Below are 20,678 nucleotides of genomic sequence, written 5' to 3' on the forward strand. Positions count from 1 at the left end.
ATGGATTCTAGTCTTGCAACCGGTGCAAAGGCCTCTCCAAAATCCAAACCTTCAACTTGAGAGAACCCCTTTGTAACTAGTCTTGCCTTGTTCCTCACAACAACTCCTTGATTATCTTGCTTATTGCGGAACACTCACTTTGTTCCAATGACTCTTGCACCTTGAGGTCGCTCTTTAAGAGTCCAAACTTTATTTTGGGTGAAGTTGTTCAACTCTTCATGCATGGCATTTATCCAATCTAGATCTTGAAGAGCTTCTTCTACCTTAGTAGGCTCAAAACAAGAGACAAAAGAGTGATGTTCAATAAATGAAGCAAGCTTTTGAGATCGAGTCATTACTCCCTTTGATGGACTCCCAATTGAAAGGTCCTAATATGGCTAGAGGGGGGCGTGAATAGCCTATTTAAAAATCTACAAATCAACTAGAGCAATTTGATTAGTATGACAAATAGCTAAATGCAAACTTGCTCTAGCTCTACAAGGGTTGCAAGCCACCTATCCAACAATTCTAGTTGCAATAATTACTAGGCACACAACTTGCAAAGTTACTACTCACTAAGAGCTCTCAAACTTGCTACTCTAAAGAGCTCCACTAGATGAACTTAAAATAACAAAGCAAGCTCTCAATTCTAGTTACACTAAAGAGCTTGCCACAACTAGTTTGCAAGAATATAAATAAGTGAGTAGGGTGATTATACCGCCGTGTAGAGAAGTGAACCAATCACAAGATGAATACTAATTCAATCACTGGGAGAATACCAAAGGGCAAGAGACAACCAATTTTTCTCCTGAGGTTCACGTGCTTGCCAACACGCTATGTCCTCATTGTGTCGACTGACACTTGGTGGTTCAGCGGCTAAGAGGTGTTTCACTTACCTCGTCCACATGATTGGACTCCGCAAGAACCTACCCACAAGTGAGGTAACTCAATGACATGAGCAATTTACTAGAGTTACCTTTCAGCACTCTACCGAGGAAGGTACAACTCCCCTCACAATCACCGAAGGTGGCCACGAACAATCACCAACTCATGCTGATCCTCCACCGCTGCACCAAGCCGTCTAGGTGGTGGCAACCACCAAGAGTAACAAGTGAAATCCACAGCACAATATGAATACCAAGTGCCTCTAAATGCAATCACTCAAGCAATGCACTTGGATTCTCTCCCAATCTCACAAAGATGATGGATCAATGATGGAGATGAGTGGGAGTGCTTAGACCAAGCTCACAAGGTTGTTATGTCAATAAAAATATGTAAGAGAGTGAGCTTAAGCCAGCCATGGGGCTTAAATAGAAGCCCCCACGAAATAGAGCCGTTGTACCCCTTCACTGGGCACTGATTGGGGTGACCAGACGCTCTAGTCCTACTATCCGAACGCAGGGCTCAGTGTCCGGTTGCCCGATGGTGGCCATGTGTCATCCTGCATTCAATAGGAGTCGTCTGATCTCAATGGTCATGACATGACCAGACGCTCTATCATAAGTGACCGGACGATGAACCCTCAGCGTCCGGTCATTTACAGTAAGGTTCCAAAACCGGTTGTCTTCAACTAGACACGTCCGATGGTACTTGACCGGACATAGGCAGCGTCCGGTTAGTTACCCTGACTTCTGTGTAGCTATGTCAGCTCTAACCGGACACTGCCTTCCAGTGTCCGGTCAGTCAGAGGCCCAGCATTCGGTCACATGACCGACGCTAGGGTATCACTGCCACGCCTAACCGAATGCATCGGTCTCCCTGAGACCAGCATACGGTCAGTTGTAAAACAGCAAGACTGACCCTCTATCATCTCTATCTCCTTCACCATTGCTCAAATATGCCAACCACCAAGTGTATCACCTTGTGCATATGTGTTAGCATATTTTCACAAATATTTCCAAGGGTGTTAGCACTCCACTTAGATCCTAAATGCATGTGCAATGAATTAGAGCATCTAGTGGCACTTTGATAACCACATTTTGATACGAGTTTCACTCCTCTTAATAGTATGGCTATCTATCCTAAATGTGATCACACTCACTAAGTGTCTTGATCACTAAAACAAAATGGCTCCTACATTTTATACCTTTTCCTTGAGCCTTTTGTTTTTCCCTTTCTTCTTTTCCAAGTTCAAGCCTTTGATCATAACCATGCCATTACCATTGTCATGATCTTCGTCATTGCTTCATCACTTGGAGTAGTTCTACCTATCTCATGATCACTTTGATAAACTAGGTTAGCACTTGGGTTTTCATCAATTAACCAAAACCAAACTAGAGCTTTCACCTATGATGAGATCTTGTGGATGAGCTTGTAGTAGAGGTGAATTTCTTCTATCAACCACTTGAGGGGGAGGTTGTGGAGCATCAACATCTTGTGCTTGTACCAACATTTGCTCATGGGAGACATGAGTGTCTTCATTTTCTACTCTCCTATCTTTTTTACCATCATATGGCACACTTGATGAAGAAGGAGGATTGATCACTTGTACATCATCTTCATCATCATTAGGCTTGATGCCTCCAACCGGAATGTTCTTCATGGCCTCCCTCAATGGTTCATCATCAAGATTCTCATGTGCTCCTTGGGAGCCATTAGATTCATCAAATTCCACATCATATGTTTTTTCAACCAAGCCGGTGGCATGATTAAATACTCTATATGCTTTGGACTTTGATGAGTAACCAACAAGAAAACCAATATCACAATGTCTTTGGAACTTCCCTAGGTGTTGCCGCTTCTTGTAGATGTAGCATTTGCAACCAAACACCCTAAAGAAGAAGATGTCCGGCTTCTTCCCATTGAGCAACTCATAAGGTGTCTTGCCAAGAAACTTTTGAAGGAATAGGCGGTTGGATGCATAGCAAGCGGTGTTGATAGCTTCCACCCATAGAGCTTCGAGAGTATTATACTTATCAAGCATTATTCTTGCAAGAGTGATCAATGTCCGGTTCTTTCTCTCGACTACACCATTTTGTTGAGGAGTATATGTTGCGGAGACCTCATGCTTGATCCCAACTTCATCACAATAGACTTCTATGTTTGTGTTGTCAAATTCTTTACTATTGTCATTTTTAATCTTTTTGAGCTTCACTTCAAACTCATTTTGTGCTCTCTTGGCAAACTTCTTGAAGCATGATGCAACTTCAGATTTGTCATGAAGGAAGAATACTCATGTATATCTTGAATAGTCATCAACAATCATAAGACAATAAAGATTTCCTCCCAAACTCTTATATATTGTTGGTCCAAATAAGTCCATGTGAAGGAGTTCTAGAACTCTTGTGGTTGAGATGAAAGCTTTTGTTGGATGAATATTTGCAACTTGCTTGCCGGCTTGATATGCACTACAAAGCTTGTCCTTCTCAAATTTCACATCCTTCAACCCTCTCACCAAATCATTCTTCATTAGCTTCTTGAGTGAGCTCATCCCAATATGAGCAAGTCTTCTATGCCATAGCCACCCAAGTATTGTTTTGGTGAATCGGCAAGTCTTCAAATTAGTATCTTCAGAGGTGAAGTCCACTAGATATAGGTTGTTGTATCTAAATCCTTTGAATATCACTTGATCATCATCCTTCTTAGATACAACAACTTCCTTCTCAGTAAATAAGCATTGGAAGCCAAGATCACACAATTGTCCAACGGATAGCAAGTTGAAGCTTAATGAAGCAACATATAGCATATTTGAGATAGAATTATCATTTGATATTGCCACTTTGCCCAATCCTTTAATCTTGCCCTTTGAATTATCTCCAAATATGATTCTTTCTTGTCCATCTACTTCATCTAGTGAGGTGAACATACGAGGATCACCGGTCATATGTTGTGTGCAACCACTATCAATAATCCAATGACTTCCACTAGTCTTGTAGTTCACCTACACACAAGAGATCAAGCTTTAGGAACCCAAACTTGTTGAGGGTCCTTCACCTTCTCAACAAGTGACTTTGCTACCCAAATTTTCTTAGGCCTATTCTTATTGGGAGGTCCTAAGAACATGACTTTCATCTTCCCACTAGAATCCTTTCTAAGCATGTAAAGAGCATTGAAAGCAAAAGGTCTAGCATGCTTGGGCAAGGGTTGTGGTGATGGAGTTTGGCACTCATGGGCAAAGTGGCCTTCTTGTCCACACTCAAAACATCTCTTTGGCTTTGGCTTTGACTTGTGTTGTTGTTGAGCTTGAGTCTTCTTCTCTTGGTTTGCCAAGTACCTAATACCACTTCTATCCATCTTCATAACGGTGTTCATTAGTAGCTCACTTTGAAGATGCTTGCCTCTTGTGAACTTGCTCAATCCAATCTTGAGATGCTCTTTCCCCAATTTGAGCTTCTTGTTCTCTTCCTTGAGTGCATCATTATTTTTCTCTTCCTTGAGCTTCTTGTTCTCTTCTTTGAGCTTCTCATTTTCAAGAATCAAATCACTATCATGATCAAGAGTTTCTAGCACAATAGTGTTGTGACTTTTGATCTCTTCAAGATCTTTCTTGAGCTTTTCATTGTCATTCTTGAGCTTGACAAACTCATCATAATCTTCGGTCTCAACCACTTGCTTGCCCTTGCTATTAGAACTTTGCTCAATGCTCTCAATGATCAAATCATCACATGATGTAGCTATATCAATCTTAACAACATCGTTAGTAGCATCATGTGGCTCATTGGATAAATACTCTTAAGCAATGATAAGATTATCATGATTAATCTTAAGAGTAGTATATTCTTCTTTTAGCATGTTGTGGCTAAAGATGAGCTCATTATGGATCCTCTCAAGTTTATCATGTTTATCTTTAAGCTCTTTCTTACAAGATTTGAGCTCCTTGAGTTTTGATGATATAGCATCATTTGCTTCTCTAAGCTCAACACTAGCCTTTTCGGCTACATCACATTTAGCTAAAAGAGAATCATTCTTAGCTTCTAGCTTGTCATTCTTAGCTCTAGTCTTTCTAATAATTCTAGTATATTTGTTTAGCAATTTGACAAGTTCATCATATGAAGGTGATTCAAATTCATCATCATCACTATCACTATCACAATCATCATTGTTAGCATGATCATCACTACTACTATCATCATCATTTGATACCTTTTGTTCACCCTTGGTCATAAGGCATAGGTGTGTAGAGGATGATAGCGGTGGTGTTTGTGTAGATGATGAAGAGTCAATCACAATGGTGGCCACCTTCTCTTATCACTATCATTATCGGATGAGCAACTTGATGAATCAATGTCTGTGAGCCAATCACCAATGATGTAGACCTTCCCATTCTTCTTCTTCTTGTGGAAGTCCTTCTTTTTGCCATCTTTCTTATTGTATGACTTGTTCTTCTTCTTCTCATCTTCTTCTTCATTACTTGAGTCATCTTTCTTGCCCTTATACTTGTTCTTGCACTTGTCTTTCTTGGGCTTTGTGCATTGGTGTGTTAGATGACCAAGTTCTCCACAATTGTAGCAATCCATCTCTGAGATTGGCTTCCTTCTAGAACTAGTGGAGAACTTCTTTTTCTTGCCATCAAACTTGATGCCACTCTTGTTAAGCTTCTTTAGCATCTTAGCAGTTCTTCTCACCATGAGAGCAAGACTTGCATCATCAATTTCATCATTACTTGAGCTCTCATACTCAAGCATTGCTTTGCCCTTCTCTTGGCTAGCTTTGAATGCTAAGTCCTTGTCTTTCTTCTTAGTAGAGGATGAGCCATCTTGTGGTATGATGTGCATGTACATCTCATGAGTATTGATCTTTCTCAAGATTTGTGTCGGTGTAGCGGTGGAAAGATCACCTTGATGAAGCATGGTCACAATATGCCCATATTTATGAATGGGGAGGACACTTAAGATCTTTCTTACAACATCGGATGGTTGCATTTGAGTGAGTCCAAGTCCATTGACTTCCTCTACAAGAACATTCAATTGTGAGTACATTTCATTAGCACTCTCTTTAGGAAGCATTTCAAATGAATTTAGCTTTTTCATGACAAGATGATAGCGTTCCTCATGCTTGCTCTTTGTTCCCTCATGGAGCGCACAAATATCCGACCATAGTGCATGGGCGTCTTTGTGGTTCCTCACCCGGTTGAACACATCTTTGTAAAGACCTCTAAAGATGGTGTTTCGAGCCTTTGCATTCCATTTCTCATAATTCACCTCATCGCCTTGTAAGTGTGTGGTGTCCTGAGGTTTTGGGAAACCTTGTGAGGCGGCTCTAAGTATTCCAACATCTAGAGCTTCTAGATACGCCTCCATGCAGATTTTCCAATATGGAAAATCATCCCCCTCAAAGACAGGAGAAGGTCCATCCCCGTGAGACATCTTTCTCTACGCGGTTAAACCTAAATACATGAGCACGAGGCTCTGATACTAATTGAAAGGATCAAGATGCCCAAGAGGGGTGAATTGGGCTAATTCTAAAATTCTTTGCAATAATTAAACCCTATGGTTAGCCCAATTAACCCCTTGTGCCTAGAAAGTGTTTCTATTGATCTACCGCACAAAAGTTTAGCAACATATGTTCCAATCCTACTCTAGCATGGCAATTCTATGAATGTAAATGACAAGAATTGAATTGCTCAAAGTAAATACTCAAAGTAAAGAGAGAAGGAGGAACGCGGTGATGTTTTGCTGAGGTATCGAAGAGTCGCCACTCCCCACTAGTCCTCGTTGGAGCACCCATGCAAGGGTGTAGCTCCCCTTGATCCACGCAAGGATCAAGTGCTCTCTATGGGTTGATTCTTTGACACTGTCATGGTGAATCACCCACAACCGCTCACAACTTGAGTTGGGTCATCCACAAGCTCTGTCGGATGATCACCAAGCTCCCAATCACCACCAAGCCATCTAGGTGATGGCGATCACCAAGAGTAACAAGCACGAACTCTCACTTGATCACGACAAGCCTAATAAGAAGGGTGGATGCACACTTTGCTACTCTTGCTTTCACTAATGAGGGCTCTCTTTGGAATTCTCAAATCTCAATCACCTCACTAGGACCTTGCTCTTCTTGGCACTCTCAAGGGTGTTTCTCAGTTGTTGGAATGAGCAAAAGTACCCCCTCACATGAATGGAGGAAGTATTTATAACCTTGGTTGAAAAACGAACCGTTATGTACCTCTGCGGGGTGATCGGATGCTTCAGTCATGTTGACCAGACGCTCCGGTCAGTTCTCCCCGAACTTCGGTGTTTAAGTTGTGACCGGACGCATCCGGTCATGATTTTCCCTCTCTGGAACCTTACAGGAGTCGACCGGACGCTAGGACTCAGCGTCCGGTCACTCACCTCTCAGCATCCGGTCGCACCAGATGAAATCACCTTGATCAAATGAACTGACTAGAATCTGCGCCAGCGTCCGGTCACTCCGGAACCAGCGTCCAGTCAGCATTTGACCCTCCATTCACTTCCAACTCTCGATCATACATGAATGAAGTTTGCTCTAATGGATCTAAGGGCTTTTTAGGAGCTATCTAGTGCTAGATTTAGCAAGTGTGCACCATACCTAACCCACTAGACTCACCTAGGTCAAGCTACCCGTTCATACCCCCCTTAATAGTACAGCCAAAGGAAAAACAAAGTCCTAAACTACTCTAAGTGTCTCCTCAACACCAAACGACACTTAGAACTAGTCCATCCTTAACCTTGTCGTCCATCCTTTGAAAACCGAAATGATTTCCATCGTAGGGGCATGACCACCATGATAGCCCAATCGATCTCCATTATTGTGACCTAACTTAATTGCCTCTACAAAACACACGTTTATCACAGTAATCACATATTGTCATTAATCACCGAAACCCAACTAGGGGCCTAGATGCTTTCACTCCACCCTTTTAGACTTTTCCTCAACAAATATGACACTATATTCCAATGGTCAAGGACATATGTCTACCTTCTTTATGGCCACTTACTCACCACCCACTCCTTGAAACCTTCCTGTGAGAGCCATGCTATCTCAAATCTGAAGATAGAAGATCTCACTCTAGCACCACTTTCTGTTTCGACCAACAAAGGATTATGGTCTGAACCCTAATCAAAGATTGTGTTGTTGCTAGGGGGAATTGGACCTCCCAATTAGCTGACACAAACACCCTGTCCAACACCACCATGATAGGACATTCCTGCTTATTGGTCCATGTAAAACAACCTCCATGTCTATGCATTTATCTCAAACTAGAGTCGCTCACAAATTGATCATGTTGTATACTAGCAAACGTTGTTAGTCCAAATGATCATTTTGTTCATCGAGCACCAAATCCAACTTAATGGCCCATAGGGTCTATTTTCCTTACAAAAGGCTCACAATTGATTATGTCAAGCATTTGACTTGATTATTTTGCATTTCTTTTGGAGACCAAAACTTGTATGGATGAACAACTGATGTAATGCCTCTGTGAGTGGTTGTTATGTCTATGGATAATGTTATGTGTTATGTCTATGAACAAATCTACTAGGGGCCTATGCAAGAGTTGTAGTTAGGGGTGTAAACCATAACTTCAAACAAAGATATCTAATAAAAATAGAGAACAACAAAGATCCCACACCATCTACATTTCTAGGGCATTTGAAGAAGATACGCCTATAGTTTTCTTCTCTATCTTCACCCTAGGCTCAATTATCATCTCCCTCTAGCAATGCATGCACCAAATAAGGGGGAGGTCAGTCTCTGCCCTAGTTCGAATTCCCACCTCGTTCACCACTTGACGCACTATTCCTTGAAGAGGAGGACTCCATCCTCCAAGACATAGTGCTGGAATGAGGAAAACTTATCATCGCCGCTAGGAAAGAGAATGGGTGGAGAAGGGGAGCGGTTGTGGGAGGGGAGCATTTGAACCAAGAGGGAGTGGTTGGGAACAAAAGAAAGAGGCAAGGGCAAATAGGATATTTTGCATGGCCACTACTAGTTTCTAGGGGCTTGTCCATGCTATTTGTCCTATGTGGCATGCCATCTCAGTAAAAATGGCAAATATGTAACACTTTCATTGTTCCTAGTGGCAAATGTGTAGGTTCCTGCCTAAAACTAGCAAATGGAGAGGTGTCATTCGTTAGGATGAGAATAAGTTAATATCCAGCCTGGTTGTGGGTATTGGTGGTGTTGTGGCGAAGATCAAGAGAAGCAGAGATGCAAAGTTGCAGTCTTGTGTCATGTCAAATGCAAGGTGCGAGGGTGACGAGAATAGTGTGAGGATGGAGAATATTTTTGGATTGTGTGAGGATGGAGATTTTTTTGGATCACCTTTCTAGTCTACAAGCAATATCAAATTATAAACCCTCTCAGGGGAACACACACCCATACGTAAATCAAGTTTTTTGCAAGCTCACCAGCCTCGTTGTTGGATATCCTTTCATGTACACACTCCATTGAAGAATAGAGATTTTTTTATGAATAAATGATCTCCAATAATTTTTTAATTAGATCTTTAAAAGTTGCCATCATTTATTTTGAGAAGGCTGGCCTAGAGACATGTCTTCTCTGCATGACATCACCTCCCAAGTCTCTAGGTCAATGATCCCTTTCATCAAAACCACTAATGGTCTAAAAACATGACTACTTCATTCCTTGCTACTACAGCATTTGTTACTGTATCCGAAAACTCGTTGATAGCTCCATCCACGTTAATGTTCTAGTGGGAGCATTCGTCAGTCCGAACGCTCCTTGTTGGACCTACGAACCGATCCAATAGACCTGCTTCCTTCCACCTTCAGTCCTTCATGATGTCTCCAAAAAAAGAGCGATATTTTCCCATCTCGCATGGCAGTCGCAGCGTTCCCCACCACCACACGCATCCTACCGCTGCGGGCGCCTCCAATGTGCCGCCCACCCATCGCTCGCCATGGGTAGTGCATCTACCACCACGGCGGCGCCGCACCCAGCCCCATCCCATACTGCTCCACGCCCCACGCCACGCCACCATCTCACACCACGTCCCCATCCACCTCACCCGTTGTGGCCATGGCGTGCACCATGTTACCAGGAGTAGGTCACCGCCGATCTGGATATTGTCTCTCGTGGCAAGCCAAAGACACCGTGGTAGGAAGGGGAGGCCTGCACCTTCGCCTAGGTGTACATTAGGTTGTTGCTCTCGACATCCCTCTGACCCGAGCTTGTTGGCTACTGCAATTCCCAACCAGGTCGGCCATGGCCACCGGCGACGCTGTGTTTCAAGTGTTATAGGCGTTTCAGACTTATGTTTCTAGTGTTTCATCTGGATGTTGTAAAAGTAGATCTGGGATGCTGCATATGTTGCAATGACAATATACGCATGTTGCAACTTGCAAGCCTATGTTTCAGGTGTTTCAGACGTATGTTTCAAGTGTTTCATTTGAATTTTACATATGTTGCTATAGCTATACACTCATGTTGCAGGCTTATGTTTCAAGTGTTTCAGATGTTTCAAACTTAAGTTGCAAGTGTTTTATCTTGATGTTGTAAAAGTATATCTGGATGTTGCATATGTTGTTATGGCTACACATGCATGTTTTAAGTGTTTTCATATGTTTCAGATGTATATTACAAATGTTTTGTCTAGATGTTTCAAAAGTAGATTTGGTGTTGTACATGTTGCAATAGCGTTGGTGGCTGGCGGTCAGCAGCCTACCGCAGTTGTCTGCTACTACTGGGGCGCCGCCGTGGGTCACCGTGACACCGTGTGAGCGCCTGAGGCCGACAGACATCTCCGCAGCGCGCATCCGTAGGCGAGAGTAGGTGATTTGGGACCCCGTGGGTTTTGTTGGGGTTTAGTCCCACATCGATGGTGGGGGAGCACAACATATAAGGCGAAAGAGGCCTCCACCTATAAGGCTAGTCTTTTGGGTTGAGTAAGGCCCAAGGCCTTATATGTTGTAGCTCCGGTGGACCTGGGACCTGTGAGAGCGCAGGCTCGTGGTAACGAGCTGGGCCGGCTGTAAGCCAGCTTTAAGATCGTGAACTTGGTGGTCACCACCGGTTCCAACAATTGGTATCAGAGCCCATGGTCAGAAAAGCTAAACCCAATAAAAAATCTCGAGCGTCACACATATGGCGGGGGCACCCCGATGTGTGACTAAGGGAAAGATTGTTGGAGTTTAGTCCCACATCGTGTAGCGATGACGGGAGAGTACAACATATAAGGCGGGAGAACCCCCACCTATGATGCTAGTCTTTTGGGTTGAGTAAGGCCCAAGGTCTTATATGTTGTAGCTCCGGTGGACTTGGGACCTGTGGGAGCACAGGTTTGTGGTAACGAGCCGGACCGGCTGTAAGCCAGCTCCAAAATCGTGAACTCGGTGGTCACCACCGGTTCCAACAGGTTTCCCGTGCGGGCGCAGGACGGGTAAGGGTGTTGCGCACTGGCGCTAGATGCAGGGCCGTCCCATGGAAATCCGAGGCCTTGTTTCAAACTAAAAAAAATGAGGGGCCTACTATTCTTGAAAAAAAATAGGTCTAAAATAAGACGTATGGTATAATATATTACATTGCAATAAGCTATATCAAGAATGGTACCTATGTTGCATAATATTTACTTGAATAGCATCATTCTTTTAGTGTTATTTGAAATAAAATCTTCAATGATATGCTCATAATCAATCTTCTCCAACATTTTCGCTCTCAAGTGCTATTATAGCCAAATTATTAAGTCTATCTTGTGTCATCCTATAACGCAAAGGACTTCAATCGCTTCAATTTAGAAAAGCTTCGTTCCGCTGATATGAGACGTCGAGACGAACAGGTTTGGGAATTGGGATCACAGGAGTCGGGCACAGGAGACAAAACGACGTCCGTGCGGCCGGCCGGAAAATTATTTTCTATTAGGCTAATAGGCTTGCTAATGGACGATGCTATTGGGCCAAAGAAATAATCAAACAAATACATGTTGTGCTTAGCTTATATGGGTAATGGTACTATATTATACTTGGAGGCCTTTGAGAATCGGAGGCCCTGCGCTGACGGCCCTGCTAGATGGGATGCGGACGTAGGGCGTGTCGGACGCGGGCGAAGGAGCTGCGTTTGGACGCGGCTCCGGGCGCTAATCCTTCCGTAAACTTTGCTACCCTGGTGCAACTGGGTTAAGCGTCGATGTGTGGGCTTGGGCCGATTGAGCTGTTGGCCTCCTAGCTGATGCACCTCGCCTCATTAAGGAAAGAGAAATAGTCAAAAAAAATAAAGAAAGAGAAATCTCTCTCATGAAAAAATTGAGGAAAGAGAAATTGGCTTTGCCATTTACTGAATCACGGAGACGGTACAATTTCCTTTTCATGGAATTTTGCAGCACTTTTCTCATTTTGTGATCAAAAGTTTCATTTAAGATCGTGGTTTGTTTTGCGTAAGGAAATGCCATCCATGTTTTGTATTCCCTCAATTCCAAATTATAAGTCATTCTAAGAACCCTAGAGAGTCAAAGTATCATTGATTAAAATTATAGAGAGAATTACAAAGACTGATGACATCAAATAGGTATAGTATGAAAATATAATTAATGAAGAATCTAATGATACTTAGTTGGCATCATAAATGTTATTATCTTGTCATGTAAATTTGGTCAAACTTGAGATGGTTTGACTCTCCAAAATTGTTGGAATGACTTATAATTTAGGATGGAGGGAGTATCATGAAAAAAAAAATCATTGACAATTTGGAATTATTATTACTTCCCAAGCTTTATCTTTCTTATATCATTTAGGCTGCGTTCGGGGAATGACTGCCGGGAAATACTCAGTGCCGGCGCTAGGGGTAGGGCATGAGGTGCGATGAACGAGGGCCCAAGCGGAGAAGGAGCCTAAACCCAGGTATATAGACCCACAGGTCCTATAGTCCATTAGGCGGCCAAAAAGACAACATCAGCATTTTTTTCCTAGTTTTCTTTCCCCACGGCCCTCAGGTAGAGAGGAGGCGAGGAGTCACGCTGCACACAGCATACTCTGATCGTGAGTTCGCGACGTGCGCCTTACACACGCGGAGCTGGCGGGCCGCGCCGCCGCGAAGAGCTAGACTACCAGAAACACTGACACGGCGCATGAGGACGACGACAGTAGGGCTCCACCACGATGAGATCTTGATTATTGGCTTCTTATGAATTGCAATCACCGATCCGTTGTTTAGGCCCAAGATATTTTTTTCTTTTTATTTTTAATCCAAATTAATTATTTGTATAGCATTCCAGACTTCTAGTACTTTATACCATATAGTCATATTTTTCTTCTAATTTAGGTGCTAGAATTTTATAATGTTACCTAAGAAACATTTGTCATGGATGAGAAAAGAAAATGAATATATTATTTTTTTAATCTATATTGTTCCTCGATAATTATTATACATCTATAAATATATTGCTTAATCTACATTGTTTCTCTATAATTATTAGACATGTTAAATTAAAAATATGTTATTAAATTTGTTTTCGTTTTACAAGTAAAATTAGCGTTTATATATTATAAGATTTTATACATTATGGGACCCATGCGACGAGACTGTCAGAGGACCCTTAAAATTCTAGGACCAGCACCGGAAATACTCCAGACCGAATTCATTATATAATTTGAATAAGCTTCATTCAACAGGATGGTTCCTGGCCCGGATCCATTTGAACCGAACGAGCCCTTATACGGTAAGAAAAAAAGTTGACTGGTTTGTTTTCTGATGAATTGTGATGATAGGCGGGGGGGCACCACGGCAGCGCGAGAAATGAAAGAGGAAAAGAGAAGACGCGACACGAAGCAGAGGAAGGAAAGAAAAAGTAAACCAAGACCTGTCTAGCGTGTAGACCGCCGCCTCGCCTCGCCGTCCGAGACAAAGGGAAGAGGGGGGAAAAAATGCTCGCCAGAACCCTCGTCGGCGGCGTCCGGACCCGCCTCGCGCCGTCCCTCGCGAGCCTCCTCCGCCGCCGCGGCTACGCGTCCCCCGCCGCCTCCTCCGCCGCGGCCGCCGACGACCTTGTCATCGACGAGGACCCGCCGCGCGCCGCCTCGACGTCCGCCGTCGCCACCGCCACCACCGTGGCGGCTACCGTGCCGACCGTCCTGCAGCCGCGCGTGCTCATCTACGACGGCGTCTGCCACCTCTGCCACCGCGGTGAGTGGGACAGCGGGACCCTGCTCTGCTGGGGTTTTCTCGGGGGATCGTTTCGCTGGCTTTCCCAACTGGGCGAACGATTGATGGGCACTCGGTTGTTGGGTCTGGGAAGTTCCCGTGATCGAGAAATTGACCTCGCCTTTGCAATGCAGGGGTGAAGTGGGTGATCAGGGCGGACAAGCACGCCAAGATCAGGTTCTGCTGCGTGCAGTCCAAGGCCGCCGAGCCATACCTCAGGCTGGTGGGCACGGACAGGGAGGATGTGCTGCGGCGTGTTCTCTTTGTCGAGGGCCCCGAGGCCTACTACGAGGGCTCCACGGGTTAGTACACTTGTGATCGGATCAAAAAGTTATTGGTTTGTGAAGCTGGGGTGGTGTGCAATGCATGATAGTAAGAATGCTTGTAGCAAGTTAGCAACTACTTGAGCTATTTGGATTACACTTCTATTTTACTTGAGTTTCATGAGACACATCTTGAAGGATATTTCAGTTCTTGAGTTGTGTCCATAGGATGCTGTGCCAATGTGACATCTGTCATGATTTACGAATTGTGGGTGGATCACCTTTCGCTTCTTGTTGATGCTTATGATTTGGGTCAGCTGCAGGATTCATCGTTAACAAGCATTGTGAAGGATAGTGATGTAGCAAGCCTTATGATGTTCAGTGGACTAATTTGATTTTCAGTTTGTTCTGCCTCGTGTTGTCCATTCTACTATTTCTCTCATCATGCATTCTTTACCAATGAATAAATGATGTTGCAATTGTAGCTGTTATTGCCCTCCTGTATTGAATCCGTGCAAAATTTTAGGAGGTGTGCTTCATTTTTTAATGTAGTTTCATTGCCCCTTGATGATTCAGTAGTCCAAAGTATTGAGCTCCATGTGAATGACAAACCAAACTTTGATGCCGTGACACTGTGATAATAGTGACTTTAAACTATTAGAGGGTTTCTTTGTAGGATACCCATTTAAGCAGAAAAAAAGGGGGAAGACAGCAATCTTTCCTGTCGTGTGTACTTTTTAACTGTCATGTTTCACCACAACTGTTTCTCTCTTAGTGATATTTAATTTATCTCTAATGATATTGCTAACATCTTCATGTTTTGGTTTCAGCTGCACTGAAAGTTGCATCGTACCTGCCTCTCCCCTACTCATTCCTGAGTTCCTTGCTGATCGTCCCCACCCCACTGCGGGATGCAGTCTATGATTACATTGCAAAGAACCGCTATGACTGGTTTGGCAAAGATGATGAGTGCATTGTCACTAAGGACAAGGAGATTCTGGAGCGCTTCATTGACCGGGAGGAAATGCTTGGTGGTGGTCCCAGCAATAGCTTCTTTTGATTGTATTTTTGGCTGTGCCGTTGCTCACACTTACTGTAGGGAAGCGCTGTAAATAATCTTCGCCTCCATCTAGGTAGTATTCGCAACTCCTAGAACTTCTGCTTCCACATTAACGACAATGCATCAATCACCTGCAAGGTTTGTCAGATCAGGTTTATTCCAGGTTGATTGCAAAACTTGAGCTAATTGATGTTTGATTCTCTACCCTGCCTTGCCAGCGCTCCTTTCCAAATTTTGCAAGCATTTGGTTTGTGCTCCAAACTTTGGTAAAAAATTCCTTCTATTGCCAATACTTGTTTATTTCTGCAATGTTCGGCCAGGTCATGGGTGGCCAATACGGTGACCAAACTTTATTAAGATTCGGTAGGGTAATTTGCCCCTAAATCTCTATGGCTTGATGATTGCTTAAACGTTGTACATAACTGCATGATTATTATATGAATGATAAATAGGTCATCAGATAAAGTTTAGGACGACTTATAGTTTGTTTAGTTGAGATGCTTCAAAACGCTAGAAGCTAATGATTTAAAATGCCTCATATAGTTGTGCATGAGCTCAGCTGCTAGCCCAACAAATCATTGTACTGACTAAGAAGACAAAAAGGTTTTACTGACAGAATGCTTCTTTGCATGCTTTCAACAAAGGTTGGGAGAAGCATAGAAAGCGAAGCTGAGCAATACTAGTCACAGCACAAAAAGGGCAAGGAAGGTATATGAACACCAATCAGTACAAAGGCTTTTAGTTCCCAGTAAGTCGAGGTAGGTTTAGAGATACAGTTAAGATATACAGCTGTACAAAATACATTCTCTACATGAACGTTCAAAAACAACTAAAGGTTGCGCTCATGGGGTTCCAGCCAAGGGAATCCAAGTGTCTCGAACACATCCTTCTCGGTGTCACAGTTAACTATGGCGTCCGATCTGCCAGCCTGTAAAAAATTATAACAAATCAAATGAAACTGGACAAAAGGGATTCCCATTCGTGATGATATGAATATACGTACATGCTTTCCACCACTGCCGCGTGTAGCTAGATATAATCCAGTATCGTCAAGTACATATCCTTTAGAATCTGCTAGTAGCCTTAATCTGCATGGTTTGTTGAGTTTAGATCCAAGGGAAGAGGTAGTTTTCGTTCGGTGACTGTCAGAATAAGAAAAGGGTAGCTTTTGAGTTGTACCGCCGATTTAGTACATCATTTCCAGTCCATGCAAGCAGACCACATGCATATCTGTTCCTCGGGTATACCTGTCGATACACAATGACAGTCAGTTTTATAATCCAGAAACTGGTATAGTGTCCAGGCTTGTGAATTAATCATTCAGTGCCAGCAGGAATAGCAAAACAGGGTTTGTTGTTACAACAGTAACTAGAAAAGATCATAAAAACTCGACCTGTAGGGGGTAAGCCACCCCCCGGGCATTGCTGTAAGAGAGAAGACCTTCTCACACAGGCCGAGAAAACCCCCGAACCCCTGCCCCACCTTGACACAGGGGTACCGTTGCCCTATGAGAACCGGGCCGGGCCTTTTGACCTGTGCTTTGGCCGTAGGACAGACGAGGGGGGGGTTTCAAACCCCAGCCTGAAATTCGCTCCCACGGGGAATCGAACTCAGAACCTGAGGAGTGCCACCGAGGCCACCTAACCAGTTCAGCTAGGCAACTAGAAAAGATCATGAAAAGTCACTTAATGTAATTACTACATATAATATGAGGACCACAATACTGTTCCTACTTTTCAAAAGCAACCTAACTGCCGATGTACATTGGAAACTTCCATGTACCTTTAAGTCGATACGGTGCCGCAGCTCACGCCCAGGGTATGTGCAAAGACCAAAGTATGTGTCGACCCCACTATCAGATCCCTGCATTGAATTTCAACCATTTCAGAACTCATAAAAAACTTGATTCTTGGGATTTAGAGTTTTAAGTTAATTTATCAATTTAACACATCGGCTAAGCAGTTCTTGCTATCAAAGGAACTGCTAGAGAACTACAGAAGTAACAGCTCACCAGGTGGTGGTGTTTAACAACTTACATCAACACTGTGTATGCTAAAGATAAGATCCTCCCTCAAAAAGTTAATTTCCTTCAACCGTTGAACAAACTTGGATAAAAATCCTACATGGCTGAAGGAAAATTGTGACAGTTTATGCAAACATTTATTTACGTACCAACAAAGTTTCAAAATATTTTAGGTTTACCTTTCTCCATCAGGATGAGTTATAATAATATCCATGTCACCACAAGATGCTTTACCACGTCTATATGATCCTCCACAAACAATTATTACCTACAAACAAAAAAGAATGTACGCAAAAAGTTCAATAGTAACTAGAAATTGTACTTCAACACTATGCAAAAATCAGAAGCATAGAGAACTATACTGAATCGATGTGAAAGCATTTCAATTCAACTGGTAAAGAAACACCTAGAATGTTTGCAATGGATATAGCGTCAACATATGCTTCAATATTGGCATTTAAACAGCTTTTGTGTGCTGGAGAATACAGTAGTTCCCCTAAATGGTCTATGTAACTCACCCCAGGCAAGATATCAGTCCCAACATCTTTTAAAAGCTTCTCCATCTCGCTAACCTAGATATTATGAAGCAATATGTATCATATGCAAGATCCATATAAGCTAGTAACGAATACACACATAATTATACAAACTACATACTTCATGTCGGGGTATTCTTTGCTTGATATCATCAAAAAACTTCAATCCAATCCTCTGCGCATTTGTAAGTGATTCATCTTTGCGTAGATCATCAAGAGTACGGTGTCCCTTTTCGTATAACTTGAGCGCAGTTGCAGGACCAACTCCCCAAACTTCACCAAATAAACTGATGGTCCTTACCTTCAAAGTGAATTATGTTGATATTGACAAAGGTAGCTGAACATGTCCAAATCATGTTGTGCATTACCTTTTCATCATTCTCAAAGTGTTCCAGCTTGGAGAGTTTTCCAGCGGTGACTATTTCATTTATCTGCACACAGAGATTGCTGGATTTAGTTGAGGTCATGGGCACAACAAGTCTAATTATAAATGTAAGACTCCTACTGTTTCTGGGAATTGTACTTGTACTAGTTGGCATAGTAATGAACAATGTAATGCATCCAGTGGTACTTTGCTACTATTTTGAACAATATAAAAGGCAAAGGTCTTTGTCAGAACACAAAGATCGCACATGCCTTTTATTAGAACCAGAGTTCGCAATATGATTGCTAAGTGATTCACAAGATACTGAAAAAAACATGACTACTGACTACTGAGGTATGTTTCTTTCACATTATTGAGCCCAAAACATACTTGTTGGCTTGTTCATTTAGAGAAATCAATGTTTACAAGTCGTCTAGGAGAACCTAGTCGCCATGGGACCGACTAGGACGATTAATCACGATTAAGCGCGATTAATCGGGCGACTTGTACAAGTCGACAGTACCCCTAATCGGTCACCAGGGACCGATTAGGACGATTAATCGCGATTAATCGGACGACTTGTAATCATTGGTAGAAATAGTGGTAAACAGCGAGAACGATTTTAGGAAGCAATATTAACAGTAATCAATGGTAGAATTAGACATACATACATGGTCTTTCAAAGATTTCCCAATAGTAGGGAGACCTTTGACTTGGTCAGCACTTTCGATTTTGAATGGCAATTTCTCAATCACCGGTATGGCCTTGTAATAGCTAAATGATCTTCTGTCATCTCCCAGGGCTTCAGGAGGAAATATGATATGTTAAAGGAATCAATTAATGTATGAGAGAGTTTAGTGCACTTACCCCTATAGATATCGATAAGCCTTCCGAAAATTTTGGTGATGTTCCTGTTCAAATCTGCTGGAGCATATATGCTGGGTCCTCCAGAAGAGGCTTCCTGGTCAATGGTCATACAATTCATGAATTAGCACTTGAATATAAACATCCACCTGAGCCATAAATAGAGAATACAGATGAGGTTATGACACAGCTTTCTTCCAATAGTACAGTTAAGCCCTCTTGCAAGAACATACTACTTGCGAAAAGGATATCTGAGAAATGCAATAGTAGCCCTTAAGATATCATATTGAAGTTTGTGAAAGTGAGGTCCAAATTCATTAACAATGAACATCTGTGTGCTTTTATTCACATTATCTGGTATGGACACAAGAAATGTGAAGAAGGATGGCACGAGAAAACAATATACTTCAGAATAAAAGATGGAACACTAGTTTTTCAGATCACGCTTATATACCTCTATGTCAAATGTACCATGAGAACCTATGGTATCCTTGGAATCTGCTGAGCTACTTTGGCTACTTGCATACTGGTTAGGCTTCTTTCCAGCACTTGATCCTTCAACCACATGTGCACTTGCACCAGGAGACCCTCCAGCTGCTAGTTCGCTCTCCCTATCCCCTCCACTAATTCTCTGGCAGTCCCCAGGATACTCAGATGACATTTTGGTCCTTTTAGCGGGCTGTGGCGCATCTAAATTTCCAGTGCCAGCCGCATTCTTTGGCTTTAATTCCTCTTCGTAATTGATTGCAAACTTGTGGTTGGGCAGCCTCTCCCCGGACTTGAGGCACTCCTCCATCCATTCGAAGGACACCACGCTCTGCAACCAAATGTCCAATCCATAAAATGGCAATTTGGCATGACAACACGAAGCCCTCCACAGGTCAATCCCAGCAACGAGATAGCCAAATACACATGGCAGCACACACGAGGCAGCTTGCGCGCAGGAATAGGAGGCTAGGGCTTGTACGCAATGGGAGGGGGGAAGCGAGCAGCGATTACCCCGCTGAAGCGGTGGAGCCAGGCGGCGTCGAACTCCCGGAGTAGCGCCTTGGCGTCCATGGCCAACACGTGGTTGACCCCCGCCAGCTCGCCCTTGGTGGGCTTCTCCACGACTCGGCCCCCCATCTGCACCAGCCTCTGCTTCCACACCTGCATCGACCATCCCCAAATGCCTAAGCACACAATAACGACTCGAGGCGCCAACGAGAGTGGGTTGGGGGAAGAGCGCGACCTCGAGGCGGCGAGCCTGGACGCCGTGGGGAACGATGAAAGCGGAGACGCTGCGGAATATGCCGTCGGGGTCCCGCTCCGCCGCTACGGCGGGCTTCCGCTTCGGCGCCATCAGAAACCCCTCCGCCGTCCCCTTGCGGTTGCGGCGTCGTTGGGGTTTTGAGGTTTCTGCAGTTCTGCTGTTATACAGCGACCGACCACCAAGTCCTTTCCCTTTTTGGTTTTCAGCTGTCCCGAGGAATGGCCTTCGGTCAAAGAAAAAACTTCCATCTTCTTTATAAATTTATTTTTAAAAAGTAGCATATTTATA

At 43.3% G+C, this 20,678-nt stretch overlaps 2 protein-coding genes across 5 annotated transcripts; one reads left to right on the forward strand and one right to left on the reverse strand.

The window, feature by feature from the left end:
- The first annotated feature begins 13,639 nt into the window (after nt 1-13,639).
- LOC136522743 (uncharacterized) lies at nt 13,640-15,566 on the forward strand. Its single transcript, XM_066516555.1, has 3 exons — nt 13,640-14,010; nt 14,163-14,330; nt 15,122-15,566. The coding sequence occupies exons 1-3, from the start codon at nt 13,752-13,754 to the stop codon at nt 15,349-15,351; spliced, it is 657 nt and encodes a 218-aa protein (XP_066372652.1). The 5' UTR covers nt 13,640-13,751; the 3' UTR covers nt 15,352-15,566.
- Nucleotides 15,567-16,007: 441 nt separating this feature from the next.
- Nucleotides 16,008-20,540, reverse strand: LOC136521208 (DNA polymerase lambda-like). 4 transcript variants are annotated; one of them, XM_066514917.1, is made up of 14 exons: nt 20,370-20,540; nt 20,138-20,287; nt 19,593-19,955; nt 19,142-19,235; nt 18,946-19,076; nt 18,279-18,341; nt 18,032-18,211; nt 17,893-17,946; nt 17,554-17,642; nt 17,388-17,478; nt 17,134-17,214; nt 16,531-16,598; nt 16,355-16,439; nt 16,008-16,279 (listed from the first exon to the last, which is right to left on the reverse strand). In XM_066514917.1, the coding sequence occupies exons 1-14, from the start codon at nt 20,478-20,480 to the stop codon at nt 16,181-16,183; spliced, it is 1,659 nt and encodes a 552-aa protein (XP_066371014.1). In that variant the 5' UTR covers nt 20,481-20,540; the 3' UTR covers nt 16,008-16,180. The 4 variants fall into 4 exon arrangements, 2 of the variants coding, with proteins under 2 accessions (XP_066371014.1, XP_066371016.1); XR_010775507.1 differs by lacking the exon at nt 16,008-16,279 and adding an exon at nt 16,745-17,012 and having other exon boundaries at nt 16,372-16,439; XM_066514919.1 differs by lacking the exon at nt 17,893-17,946.
- Between the last annotated feature and the right edge of the window lie 138 nt (nt 20,541-20,678).

Source organism: Miscanthus floridulus, chromosome 18 (assembly GCF_019320115.1).
Source record: "Miscanthus floridulus cultivar M001 chromosome 18, ASM1932011v1, whole genome shotgun sequence".
In the NCBI taxonomy this organism is placed as follows: domain Eukaryota; kingdom Viridiplantae; phylum Streptophyta; class Magnoliopsida; order Poales; family Poaceae; genus Miscanthus; species Miscanthus floridulus.